Source organism: Numenius arquata, chromosome 19, assembly GCF_964106895.1.
Source record: "Numenius arquata chromosome 19, bNumArq3.hap1.1, whole genome shotgun sequence".
Taxonomy (NCBI): Eukaryota; Metazoa; Chordata; class Aves; order Charadriiformes; family Scolopacidae; genus Numenius; species Numenius arquata.
Window position 1 is genome coordinate 10,585,061 of NC_133594.1, and position 13,478 is coordinate 10,598,538.

At 45.1% G+C, this 13,478-nt stretch overlaps 2 protein-coding genes across 2 annotated transcripts in view; one reads left to right on the forward strand and one right to left on the reverse strand.

Moving 5' to 3' along the window:
• Positions 1 to 1,668: 1,668 nt before the first annotated feature.
• On the reverse strand, positions 1,669 to 5,734 carry ZBTB26 (zinc finger and BTB domain containing 26). Its single transcript, XM_074161227.1, has 2 exons — positions 5,376 to 5,734; positions 1,669 to 3,191 (listed from the first exon to the last, which is right to left on the reverse strand). Exons 1-2 carry the CDS (start codon positions 5,732 to 5,734, stop codon positions 1,865 to 1,867), a joined length of 1,686 nt encoding a protein of 561 aa, XP_074017328.1. The 3' UTR covers positions 1,669 to 1,864.
• Positions 5,735 to 12,733: 6,999 nt separating this feature from the next.
• The window catches only part of RABGAP1 (RAB GTPase activating protein 1), a 62,823-nt gene continuing 62,078 nt past the window's right edge, over positions 12,734 to 13,478 (forward strand). The window contains exon 1 of the mRNA XM_074161328.1: positions 12,734 to 12,922. Coding sequence (XP_074017429.1) covers positions 12,773 to 12,922 — 150 coding nt within the window. The 5' untranslated portion in view covers positions 12,734 to 12,772. The remainder of the gene's footprint in view (positions 12,923 to 13,478) is intronic.

A 13,478-nucleotide genomic window follows, 5' to 3' on the forward strand; every position in this document is an offset into this window, starting at 1 on the left:
GATTCACAGAATCACCTTGCTTTTCTACTTGAAAGTATGTGGATTTCTGAAAACGTTCTGCAACATTAACACTTTTTATCGTCCATCAGTGTAATGTCTGCATAAGGAAATCTTGACTTCTACACACAGTATCTGAAGAGCAAGACCAACTTTTGATAATTACATACAAAACATTTTTTGCTCTAACACGCCTTTGGTCATACCTGTTTAGCATTTTTAACCATACAATAGCAGCCTTTCATCCCCACCTCCTCATTCAGACACACAAACAGTACTACTTCTAGGTAGGAAGCATAATCTCAGCCTCACGGCAAACCTTGTGGAAAAGAGCTGCATCGGAAGAAATACTTATTCCAAATACCAAGAGCAGTTCTCTACCGAGGATCAGCCATTTGATTATTAGTCTATGCTACACTTCACTGTAATAAGAGTGCTGTTCTACTGGGAATGGTGTTCCTCACATAAATTAGTTTCTTTCAGCCTGATTGGGATGCGGATAATTCCACGGCACTTTTGAGAAGCAACACGATATAATCCCAGAATCCCAATTAACATGCCATTCCCGCTACATTTGATGTTTAAGGCGGTTTACAAGAGGTATTGCTGAGTACAGTCAATAGTTGTGTATTAACCTATGGAAATTGTGCTACCTATATCTCACCCTAGGCTCTGTAAAACACTAATGGTCACGAACTATGCAGGTCACAAAGAAAAAAAAAAGTATTCTTTGAATGTCCAAGAACTCAAAAAACTTTGTTGTTAACATTCTTATGGCAGGTATTTTTGTTTCTTTTTTCAAGTTAACTGACACGTGGCCCTCATTAGATATCAAGGAGAGATATACAAGAACTAAGGGGGAGAGGGGGGGGGAGCAAAAAAAAAAAAAAAAAAAAGCAAAGCATGGAGTTGTTAGACATTGCAGCTTTTAAAACAGATCCTTTTCACAGTGTCAAAAAGCAATTATTTTTCCACTCCAGCTTTGCTCTAAAACCAGCAACTGTTGTGGCTTATGTGATGCAAAATTTACGGAAGATAGATGATAATTTTTAGTTTTGAAGTGTTCAGCTTGTCTCAGTACATACACTGGTAAGTGCCCTTTAACAATCCGAGGTATGACAGCAAAAGAAATAGGTCATACTTGCACTCCAGGCACTGGCCTCTCACATTCCAGAGCTGCAATTTATTCTCATTTTGAACAGTTCTACACAGTGATCGGCTAACCCTGCCAAATCATTTAGGGTTTTATCTTTTCATAATGCAGGTCGAGGTTAAAAACCCTGAGAGCTTTTAAGATAGCATTGATTGGCAGCAGCAGTTTCTTAAAATGGTTTAGAAAGGGCAAAAACGTGACACAGAAATACTTCATACTGTAGGGGTCTAGGGGTAAGATCAGAGAAAGATAATTTTAAGAGGTAAGTTAAATTTAAACTGTATGGAGTGCTTTCAGTTATCCAGTGCTTTTTTTAAAAATATAATTGGGTTATCTCACAGACTTGTCCTTTTTGCTCTTTCCTCCATCTGCCCAGACACAGAGGCCTCTAACTGTTCAGCAGATGGTTTACTTGCAGCCCACAGCAACAGTCTTTCAAAAGGTGTTAGTCTTGAGTCTCCTAATTAAAGAGAAATGAAACAATTAACCCCACAATCCACAGTAGAGACACAGACAGAAACCTGAAGGAAGATTGCTATTCACAGAAAATATCAAGTAAGACTAAGTACGGTGGCTGAAGACCTGCCAGGTTTTGCAATCCAACCCGCCATCCATCCATCGCCTTTCAGGGCACACCACTAGTTTAGGTAAGAGCCCAAACCAACCCTTTGTTCCTCTCAGTCACGATCCCTACAAAGGGCTGGTTTTAATTGCTTAATTGACGCAGGTACTATCATTCCTTAAACTGAGCACAGCCTGAGGCAGCTTCCCTGCATCCAGTACCTGGCTTGCATCAGTTTGCTGACAGACCTTACTGTCTGTAGCAGCGCTACATGTGAATGAATCGAAGTCCACTGTTATGTCTTGAACGTTTCTTTCATTTGCATTGTCAAAGCTATTTTTACCGTGTAGCTGTTTAAGATGTTTCCTCAGAACGGGTTTATGCGCAAAAACCATGTCACAGTAGTTACACTTATGGGGCTTGTCCCCACTGTGCAGGTTGAGGTGGTCCTGTAAGGAACACTTCTGAGAGAACGTTTTCCCACAGATCTTGCATTGGAACGGTTTGATGCCTGCGTGCACTCTCATGTGCCGGTGGAGATTGCCTTTCTGAGTGAATGTCTTGCCACAGAGTAGACACATAAATAGTTTATGCATCTTTAAGTGATTAGCATAGTTTTCCAGATGCCGAAATACTCTGGTACACTTGGGACACTGGTGGTGCCACTGGAGGCCTTTGTCTATACCTCTGTTGTTAGGCCCAAACATATCTTTAGAGGCCAGGATGATGTTATCACTACCAGCATAGGAAAGGGCATAGTTGTGGAGGTGGTTTTGCTCTATTTCACTTGCTCTGTTTTCAACAGTGGAGTTGATAAGAAAGTGTTGAGGCTCTGAGGAATGCAGCGCAGTTTGTTCAGAAGAAATAAACTGGTTCTGATCCTTCTTGTTCCTCACTTCTGTCACCTCCCCAATGGACTCCACCTTGATGATCTGAATATCACTGTCCTCCATGTCCATACTGTCTTCCGAAGGTTGAATACAAGGCGAATCTTGCTGCAGGGAGTCGTCATCTCCTTGATGGTCCTTCAGCTCAGAGGAGTCACTTTGCTGTTCGCACTCCTTGCTCTCCAAGGGCTGCTTCGGTTTTATAAACTTCCAGAGGGCCTGCGTGCATCGCTCAACGATGTGGCTCATTTGCAGAAAGCTCGCGGCAGTCAAGTAATTCACCAGTTCCATTTCAGGAAACTCCAGAACGCCACTGTAACAGGACAGAAGCAGCTGTCTCCCCACTTCCGAACTCTGCAGGATAGAGATTTTTACATCTCTGGAGTCATTTAGTAAGAACTGATCTCTTAAAAAGGGGGAGCCAGCAGCAAACACAATTTTATGCCCACGAACTTCAACGTCATCTATATGGACCACGACATCACAAAATTTGTTTTCTTCCCTCAATTTGTTCATTTTCTGTAACATCGAATCCCCATAACTGTCAAACTTGAAGTGAAGAATATCTGATCTTTCTGACATTTTGGCACACCTAAGGAAAAGCAGCAAGAAAAAAAAACACAAGTGAGAACTTTTTTGTTTTCTAAAATGCAAATTAGAAGGGTCTAAAGTAATAATATAAAGCGTGTGTTTAATCAGATGTTATATTTCATCCTAGATAAATACTAATGTCTGTTACAAGTTAAAAGAAAAAAAATCAAGTTTATGCCTCGCCTTACAATATCTTCTAGCTTTTTTTTAATTTAATGCAGCTTAAATATAAAGTTTAGGTGATGCGACATTCTCCTGAAGCAGTATCCTAAAGGGTTAAGACATTTTCCACACTACTTGTCTGCAATTTAAAGGGGAACCACAGAAGTATTTTTAGCAGCCTCAGTTCTTGTTAAGCGTTGCTTCCACATTCGAACTCCTCAGAGATTTTGTCTTTACCAAGGAACAATGACGTTCCTTTAGCTTTTGGTTCTTGATTTCCTTTAACACCTAAATAGCTTTCATGAGAAATGAATTCAAGGTGAGACAGAACCCAGCGCTTGCCAGACATGCAAACATCCCTCAACCTTCTGCACCTATCGTGTACTGCTCATAAGATTTACAGTCCAAGAACAATGGCTACAATTCCTCTGGGACATGCCACATTTTGCAGGAATATTGATAGAGGACACGTCTCGCTGGCAGTAGCTGTCATTTCCACAAGCCAGTCTTTTAGCAGGAAGAACTACACAAGCTTTCTGATATCTGCAGCTCCGGGTTTAACGCATCGTCTTAGATTGTCTTTTAGGGTCTTCTGCGGGGGCTGGTCTGCTGTGTGTTGTTTTTTTAAAAAAAAAAAAGGTCACAGAAAAAAAGTCTTCTATCTGGCCCCTCGTTATATAAATCATGCCGTTTGGAATACCTGGCCAACATCAGAAGTCTTGGTTCTTGTCGTCTTCTTTGGAAGATCACTCCTCGAGGAAATTTGTTCTTGTCTGATAGTATTTGGAGTGAGTAACAGTGGATCTTCCATAAAACAAGTATCAATCTTTTGTCTTTCAACAGTTCTTCTAAGAATTTATAACACTACACTGATTTTTGATGAAACACTGTTCACACAATGCTGCCAGAGAACTGGGATTGCAGGAAGTGAAGAAATCACAGGAGACGAAATGATGCAAGATTCAGTGAGATAAAATAACAAAACAAAGCAAAACTTCCAGCTCACAACTATTACGAACACCACAAAAAGTTTGAAAGGAAGCTTTGAAGTTTATAGATAAAAGCAGATAGTGCTCTCTTGGGGCATGAAATATCATCTTAGTGAACACAACAGGAAATGGAGATGTGCCCAGTGTAAATGAATGAATACACAGGACAAGCGTGCAAAGAAGAACATTTTTAGAAGTATCTGTTGATAAGCAGGGTTGTTTCAATTTGCTGATCGGACATTCTCCGGAGACCTGATCTCCTCAGTACTCCAGCCCCTCAGGTCCATCTTCCAGCGTACAGAATGCGAAAACTACAAAAGGATTTCAAAAGCCTTCAGAAACAAGGGACCACAAAGTTTGGAAACAGGGACCAGTTCTGCTGAATCTACAGCAAGTAGAGCCGCCAGTCTCTTACGCACCCCCTCTCCAGAGCCGCCTGGCTCACCCCGTTTCTAGGGCAAAAAGTTTAATTTTGTCAAGCAATAGACTTTGGCAGATATGAATGGTAGCAACAGATCATCGAGTATCTCCAGTGAATTTCAGGCATTATGGAACCGTTCCTTTTGTGTTTTCTCTGGGAAATGATGAAGGAAGTCTACTTGTGAGCCTGTTTTTTCCACTTTGGGCCATGACAGCGTAAGCGCGGTGGCAGTGCCCGAGCCGGGGTGACGCTGTGAGGGGGACACAGCCACCCCCAGCGCCCCTCGGGCACGGCACAAGAGAGGCCGAAAACAGAAATGACTTGCCTTGGAACGTCCAGTTCCCACTACCACCGCTCTCCGAGACACAAGAGCCATCACACGCCCCCCCGGGCTCCCTTCTCGGGAGGGCGGCGCACCGGGCCCGACTCCCGCTCAGCCGGTAACCGGCACAAGGATGTTCCGGGGACAGCTCAGCCGAGAGCCTGCGCAAGCTTTTCAAAACAATACCCGAACGCCAACCTCTTTTGCAAAGGCGGGGGAGGCGGCCGATCCGCGCCCGCCCGCCCGCCCCGGCCCCGCTCCCCGGCCCCGCGGGAGGGACGAGGCAGGTACCTGTAGCGCCGGGCCGCGTCCCCCCGCTGGCACCCGCGGCCGCTCCTACCGCAGCGCCCGCCGCGGCCTCCGGCTACGGACCTAGAGAGGGGAGGAGAGCCGCCGTGAGCCGCCGCCCGGGCCTGGGGTCGCGCCGCCCCACCGCCGGGCCGGGCCCGGCCGCCAGCCGCGCCCCCCGGCCGGCCCCGCGACCCGCCGCGCCCCCGGCCAGGCCGGGCCGTTCTCCGAACCCGGCTGGCGGGGGGAACGGGAGGCGCGGCCCGTTCCGGGGCCCGCTCCGGGGCCGCCGCCCGCGCCCCGCCGGCCCGCCGGGACCTACAGCCGCCGCCGCAGCCCAGGACGGCGACTCGGAACCGCATTGTTCGGCCGCCGGAAGCGCTCGCGCGCCCTCCGCCCCGCACCCGGAAGCGCCTGGCGCGGCGCCCGCCCCCTCCGCCCGGTCACGTGGTGGGCGGCAGCGGCGGCCCAGGCCCGGCACCGGGAGGCGGCGGCGGCGGCGGCAGCGGCCGGGGTAGGTGGGGCTCGCGCTGCCGGCGGGGTCTCGTCCGCCCCGTCCCTCCGCCCTCGGGCCGCCCCTTACCCGCCGCCGCGGTGCCTGCCAGGTGGCGGCAGCCGCCGCTCCGGGGCTTCACCGCCGCTCCCCGCCCATGACCGGCGAGAGGGGTGTGGGAGCTGGCGGCCCTCCCGCACCCCGTTAAGGGCGCGTCCCTTCCCTGTCTCCCCTCCCCCCGGGTCGTGTCTCCCTCCCAGTGCGGTGCCTTCCCGCCCTCTCCCTCCACCGGGGGCCGCGGCCTCGGTGTGGGGCCGCCCGGTAGCCCGTGAGGCCGCCCAGCTTCGCACCGGGCCGGGCGCTGCCGGGTCCCCGGGCCGGGCTGGGTCCCATCCTCGGCAGCTCCCCTGGCTGCGGGTAGGGGGGACAGAGGGGACCCATCTCGCTTTTCCGGTCCTTCCAGCCTGGAAACCCCCCGGTGTTCCCGTACCGGGGCCGCTGGGCTTCGCTCCGCGGCGGGGCCGTCCCGTCCCGGGCTGTGCTGGGATCCCTCGGGACTGACGCCGATTTACCGGCCCGGCGGCCGCTCTCCGTGCCGTGGCCTGGCTCTGTCGGTTGTTGCCTGTTGCTGCCAGGTAGACCCTAAAATGTGGCGTTTCATCGCGTCCAGGCATCTTTATTTGGTTTATGTGCCGTACCCTCGGTGCTTCGCTCGGGTCTTCTTCCTCCCTGTTGGCGGGGGCACGTTATTTACACCTGCAGCGTCCCCAGAAGATCATTTTTAAGGGCTGATTGTTTTAGGGGTGGTCAGTTAGGGATGAAAATTAAGTATAAACAAACAGACTGTGCTAAGTTGGTTTGAAAACACGGATCAGCAAGAACTAATCAAATTGGTAGAAGGAGTCTTTGTGGTTGCCGTCTGTGTAGCTTTGCCTGTGCTGGGCATTTCGGGAGAGAGGAGGAGGAGAAAAAATACTCAGGAGAGGTTTGGAGAGAGGGAAAAGATCATGTTTATTTCTTAGATACAAGTTGGAGATCAAGTACTCCTTACATACATTGTTATACGGGTATAGCTTGATCTGTATTCCCAATTTTATTCTACTTACAGGTTTTATTAAAGCTTGCTGGGTTTTCTGAGATTTTTTGGCTACTTTATTAGAAAATGCGTAACTGCATGGACTTCCCCATTGCTGATTAAATTTCAGAAACACTGTATTCTTTTTAAGGGCCTCTACTTAACATTAAAAGGTCAAGGACTGAGCAAACCTAGTTTTGTGTACACAGTAAACAAATTAACAAATGGAGCTTGGCAAAGGGGTTTCCTTTCGTTTTCCAAATCCAAGTGCAGGCAGCTTTTCGTAGCACCCACCGAACGTAACTCTCCTTTTTTCAGTTCTTTCACAGTTTTAAAGTGCTACGTTTGTCTGGTGAGCATGACTGTTTCTGTTTGAATCCTAATGAGAGGAGCTCCAGAAGTCTGCGGAGCATCCTCCTCGGAGTTTGTTTAGCCTCTGGCTGCGCAGCCTTCAGCCTGTGCTGTGTCCTGCATGTCCCGCTCCCCCGTGCCGATGGCGCATGGATATGCCCGATGCTGATGGAGCGTCAGCCGCCCAGCGTGGATGAACCGCCCGTTCATAGGGAATTCATTCCAGCGACATTCTTGTGATGGGCTCGCGAAGGCAGTGTCAGCATTTCTTTTATAAACCGTGGTTTCCCAGGACCTGACGTGTGTTTCTGGGGTTGGAGAATTTGCTTATTACAAAAGCCTAAAATCAGGGTTTTGTACTCTGAGCAGATAGTTCAAATTAAGATTAAAAGCAAAATGACGTTGGCAATAACTATGGATCTGTGAAGGATTGTTAACCAAAATTGCATTAGCTTATCTCGTGTGTTTTGTCTGAGTCCTGGTTTTGCATACAATGCCTAGTGATTCACCCAGCTTCCGAGTTCTGCGCGTCTCCGCTCCTGAAAAGGGGAGGGAGGATGAAATTTGAGGCAGTGTTATCTCCAAATAAATACAGGGGGCTTTTTTGGCACTTGAGGTTAATGGGAACATCTGTGGCTGTCGGCGTGTTCTAAAATGAAGAGAAAAGTTGGTGTTGTAGTTGCTATTTTTCAGTCACCCTAAATCTTTATTTTCACATGCAGTATTCCACTGGCTTCCTTGCTTCGTTTTGAATGCAAAATACTTCTCTTTGCATTAGAGAGTGTGTGTTGCACGGGGAAGGTGTGTAAAGATCAAACACATGATTATGCAGATTAATCATGTGATATGTGAGAAGAGAAAGCTTGCTAGTGATTGAACTTTCTCTTATGCTTTTTTTTTTTCCCCCCAAAGCTGCAATAAAATACAGGTGGTGTGTATGTGCTCAGAAAAAGTCAAACCGCAGCTCCTTTCCCGCGTGTCTGTTGGTGTGACATCACTTTTGCTGTTAGACTTCTTTTGCTGCTCAGACTGAAACAACCAGCACAGCCACCTGGAATGACGGCATTGGGCTGTAGCATTTTCCAGGCTTTTTTCAGGACTTGCTGTGTATTTTTAAAACAAGAAGTGTATGATACATGAATTGCAAAGGTAAAAAAAACAAACCATAGATGTCAAAGACTGTAAAGAGCTTAGACTCCTAAAGAATGCTGGTTTATTTGGCGTAACACAGCTTTGCAAAGTACATTGTAAAGCTTCTGAACTCTGCTCCAAATTCCACTTTTCACCCACACTAAGATGGTAATGATGAAAACTAGGAAAGTAGAACTTTGTATGATTAATTGGGACTTTACTGGATATTATTGTTAAGCTATGCATAAAGCCAGAGGAATAGGAACAGAAAATATGTTATTTTCAGTGAATCAGTTTGCATTGAATCAGTAACCTCAGTGTCTTGGCTGTGTGCCACCTCCTTGTTTTCCATGTTTTTTAACATTATACTTTTATATTTATGTTTTTACATTTTAGGGGATAGAGGATGCAAGTTTATTTTGCATGCCAAGCTTTCTGACTTTGCTGTTCAAGGTAGCTTCTTGATTATACTATTCTTCAGTAATTTAGTTAATATTGCTGTGGTGGTGGTCTCTATCTGGTGCATTCTTCATCAGATAGACTGTAACTTTGTGGAATCACTGTAGGAGCTGCAGCTAAAGTACAGAAGCTGAGAAAGATATGAATGGGGGAAAAAAAGTCTCTTTTCCTCTCTGGTTTGCATACCTGTTCTCATGCTTATCCTCTTTTCTGCCCCGAAAACCCAAAACTTAATTGTATTTTGTATTGTCCTGCCTTCTGAACTCAGTGCTGAGGGTGCTACCTCTGCTGTTGACTTCAAGGTAACTGCTGTTTCAAGCAGTCTGAGAAGTTCAGAGCTGAAACACTGATTCTTCTGCTCATCCTCTGGCTTTTTGTGTGGCTGGGGACGTTCTAAACACTGGAAAATGGGCACCCTTGGAAAAGGAGTGAGACCAGCTGTAGTTATGAGAGCGTTGCTTCACTTGCTGCGCGTGTCTCAAGGTGGCATTCAAGCCTCAGTCTCTTACAGTAATGTACAATGGAAGGGTTTTTGGTGTTCTTTTATTTTTTTTATATACTGTTTGCTTTAAGCTCTTTTAAATTCATCCTGGCAGTACTTAACAAGGAAAATTTTGATCACAAGTTGTAGGTCAGTTGCCAAATACTTGGGAGAGGATAGGAAAGTGAAGGGTAAATATTTTGTAAATCTGTGTAACTAATCTTGAACTTTGATAGGTCTGTTCTCTAGTAGTTTGAGATTTTAGCGTGGTGAATGGTGCCTTTGCTGTTCCTTTGCACGTTATCTTGAACAGAGAGAGTAAGGTAGGTTGCTAGTTTTGTTTGGGTGCTTTAAAGATAAAAAAGAAGACTTTTAAAAAAGATATTTTGATTCTTGGACTCACGTTGTCTAGCAACAGCAAGCGTAGAGTGAAGGTGAATTGCATTGAGAATTAGAATTTTAAATAAAACTGAAAGCAGTGACCCAAGAGCCAGCCGTGTTGCCTTTCTCATTTTGCAGCTTTTTCCAATGGTCTTTTGTGTGGGGAGAGGCCAGGATACCCATGTAATTACACAGGTGAGCAAAGAAGTTAATAAAAATTTGCCTCAGTATACATTTTACCTAGACACTCTGTCTCCTGTAGAGGTGTAAAGACACCTTCAGGCAAATACTACATTATTGGGTGTAGTTTTGTGTCAGGAACTAAACTAGGCTGAATTCAAAAGCTCATATTTTATTTATGTTGAAACAAACCAAAGTGTCTTTCGGTGTAAGGGATGAGATGTTGACTTCTTCTGAGAAACATTAAAACTTTCTCCTGCCACTCTAAACCGTGAGAAGAGAAAGCTTCAGCTTTTGGAGCAGTTGCAGGTATTACGAAAGAGCCCCGTCACTGCTGCTGTTTGGTCTGGCTTTTTGATTCTCGAGGAGTCCTCAGGCTGCCACACGTCATTGCCCTGCTGGTCTGTGCCCTTCTAGGCTGGCCCAGGTTTTAATGAGCTCCTAGACTTTCTCTTGTTGATTCTGCCAACCTGAGTTTCCTGATTCAGGTAAAATAATCCATGATTCCAATCTGCATGGAACAAAGTGATAGCAAGGAACAGAGGAAACAAAATGCATGCAAAGTAAAGTATGGGAATAAGGAATTTTTTGGTTAACTTCAGGCAATATTTTAGCATTTTTGGTGTTTTAAGCCCATGCTTTTGCACCTCAACTGTTTGAACCTGAATCCACTGAGCCTCTGTGGCTGATTCCAGTGCTAATAAACAAACCATCACCAATAAACAGCAGCTTACAGTAGTCTACTACTTGTGCCCTTTCCTGTGGTCTCTTATCTTGTGTAATTTCAGTAAGACTTTTGCTCAATGTAAGGTTGGCAGAGTTGGGCTAATCAGGACCTTCTGCTGTTGCAATTCTGTATTGTGAAACCACTGCAGGGGCTGGGCTCCGGGTTCAAGTGTGGTCTCTGTTTACACCACGCTGCTAAAACCAGGAGTCCGCAAAAGCACGGCACACCTCGTCTTTAATTGAAATCTTGGCGAAAGGTGTCAGATTGAAAGACTTTGGAAACAGGTGAAATTAACACTTCAAGACAGATGCATTATATCAAAATAAATTGCTAAATTGATCCTTGCCTAGGTGATCTTTACAGCTGCGTGTGATCAAAGCCCGCTCTTCTGCTCGTGCTGTCTTCGTGTGGCAGATGAGTTCGTGCTGTTTGAACGAAAACAGGAAAGCCAAAGGGATATTAACTGTTTGAAGCTTAATTTTAGTCTGTGTTTCAATGTATTTGATTTAGTCATTTTCAGACGATCTGTGTATCATGTAGATGGTGCAATAAGGAACGTCTGTAGAAATCTTTTAATATGAGTTCTTTAAACAAAAGCATCTTTAAAAATGAGAACTCTGTGCTACCTTTAAGGTACATGTGAGTAATACCAGATGGACACGTACAGTGGGTAAAACTTCACAAAATACCTAAATTGCTCAGCTGGTAATTCTGATTGAAAGTTAGTGGATCTTAAAATGTTTGGGTTTTTTTTTTTTTTTTAAAGGATATTTAAATATCTTACATGCTTTTAAAACCGAAACCCGATAATCATAGGTATGTGTTATTCCTGAACAAGAGGCTGTTCCTCTTGCGCGCTGCTTCGGTTGTCCAGTGAAAGATGTTTCAGGACCATGAAGCGACTCGGTTGGGAAAGCAATCAGGTTAAAAATAACCTAGAGGGGGAAAAAAAAAAAATTGTTGTCCTCCTGGCAGGTTTTCAAGTCATATTGGTGGCTGTGGAGAGAAGGGTATTGATAGAAATAAAAGCAGGCTTTGCTATTTTGGGTGCATTGTTCTTGGTTCAGCGAGGAATGCGATGAGCCGCGCTTGTGGAAGTGCCAGGTCGCTCCATCGTTCGGCTGCTCGGTTGGCAGCCAGGCTGGGACAGTGCTTCCACGAACGGGAGGTATAACTTGAGGCTGAAAAAGCACTTGGGTTTGGTCATGCTTGGGAGTACGTAAAGACTCGAGCCATTGTGATAAGGGTATATTTGGGTTTCTGGGAAATTTAATCGCCCATTTTTATCACGGCAGTCTGTTTTGAGCCATGGATTCTGAGAATCTGTGCTGTAGAGTTCAAGGTGTGCAGCTGAACTTCACCTTTTGTTCCTTTCTTCAAATGCCTCTCAGTGCCAGTTCCAGCTTTTTAAAATCCTCTGTTGGCTCTCGTTCTCAGTACTGATCCAGCCTACGCTGTTCTTCCTGCTTCTTGGAAGTCTTTTCTTTTATTGTTCCTTACAGTACAGAAAATTCAGCATAGTTTCATAAAATGCTGTATATCCCAAGGTTTTAGAGCATCCTTACCACAAAATGCCAAGAGTTAGATCTAACTCTTGTTTTGAGGGGAAAAGAATGTGACTGCAGCATGCGGTGAGCTCTGATAGCTGCTGAAGTCATTTTTGCGTGAATGTAGGTGAAGGCAGACAGATTGTGTGAAGAAAGTAAATGACTTTATAGTTATGGCCTTAATACGAGTCCTTTGTCAGCAGGTGCTGTGTGTCTTCCAAGGGCCTGTTTTGTGCTATGTGTAGAAAATGGAGCCTGACATAATCTTCAAATACTGTAGAAGGATGTAAAAGATTTATTAACTTCCCTTTGGTGAGCTCTGGAAACCAGTGCTCTAATGGTCGCCTGCTTCTTGGCAAAAGGAAAGCAGGGCCGTGAGTGTACGCTGAGAGAAGAGTTGGAACCTGGTTATGCTGTCAGATGTGTTACTTCTTATAACTAGTCAGCGAGTTTCTGAAAAGAAACATTTGAGCATTTTAGCATGAAGTTTTATATAAGTATTTTTATGATTTTTGTTTTTCAGGAGTTTATAAAATATTTAATCTCATTCATGAATCGAACTTCCTTTTTAAGTCATGGATGACAAGGCTTCTGTTGGAAAAATCAGTGTCTCTTCAGACTCGGTATCCACTCTTAACAGTGAAGATTTTGTCTTGGTTTCCAGGCAAGGGGATGAAACACCATCTACAAATAATGGTAGTGATGATGAAAAAACAGGACTGAAGGTAAGAATCAATAACCTGAGTTTGTTCCCTATTCTTCTAACTCAAACTAACCATAGAGAGCTTAAAGAGGGACTTCTTTATTGTGGAAAACTTGACAGAAAGGAGAACTTATTCCAGAATTGATTTTGCCAGTAATTTCTGCATTACTTTTGCTGATGTCAGAGGTGATAATTAGGTTTTGAGTAAGAGCTCTCTCCATCACTACCTGTGGGGTTTTTCCCCACTTAGCAGAATCCTTCATGAAACGCTTAGGATGAAACGGACTGTCAAGAACTTGGAACTGTGGTTTCATCACAGCTTTCAGATGGAAAGCAATATTAACATACACTTGATTTGACCGTATCTGTTAATTCAAATATGTATTAAAGTTTTCCCCAATGTGAAATGTTCTCTTTAAGAAATGTAGAAGTGTAGTTATAACTAACAACTTGGCATGAATCTGAGAATACAAGCCCATGTGGTAGGCTTGTGTGAACTGGAAGGGCATTGACATCTTCTCACTTCTAAAAGTGCTGTTCTGAAAAGGGGCCCTTGTCACTCTCCTTTTTTTTTTTTT

Bases quoted from the DNA above. Each gene is read 5' to 3' on its own strand.
- ZBTB26 (XM_074161227.1), bottom strand. From the start codon at position 5,734: ATGCGGTTCCGAGTCGCCGTCCTGGGCTGCGGCGGCGGCTGTAGGTCC. The intron at 3,192-5,375 runs GTACCTGCCTCG...GCTTTTCCTTAG, and splicing joins GACGCGGCCCGGCGCTACAG to GTGTGCCAAAATGTCAGAAA.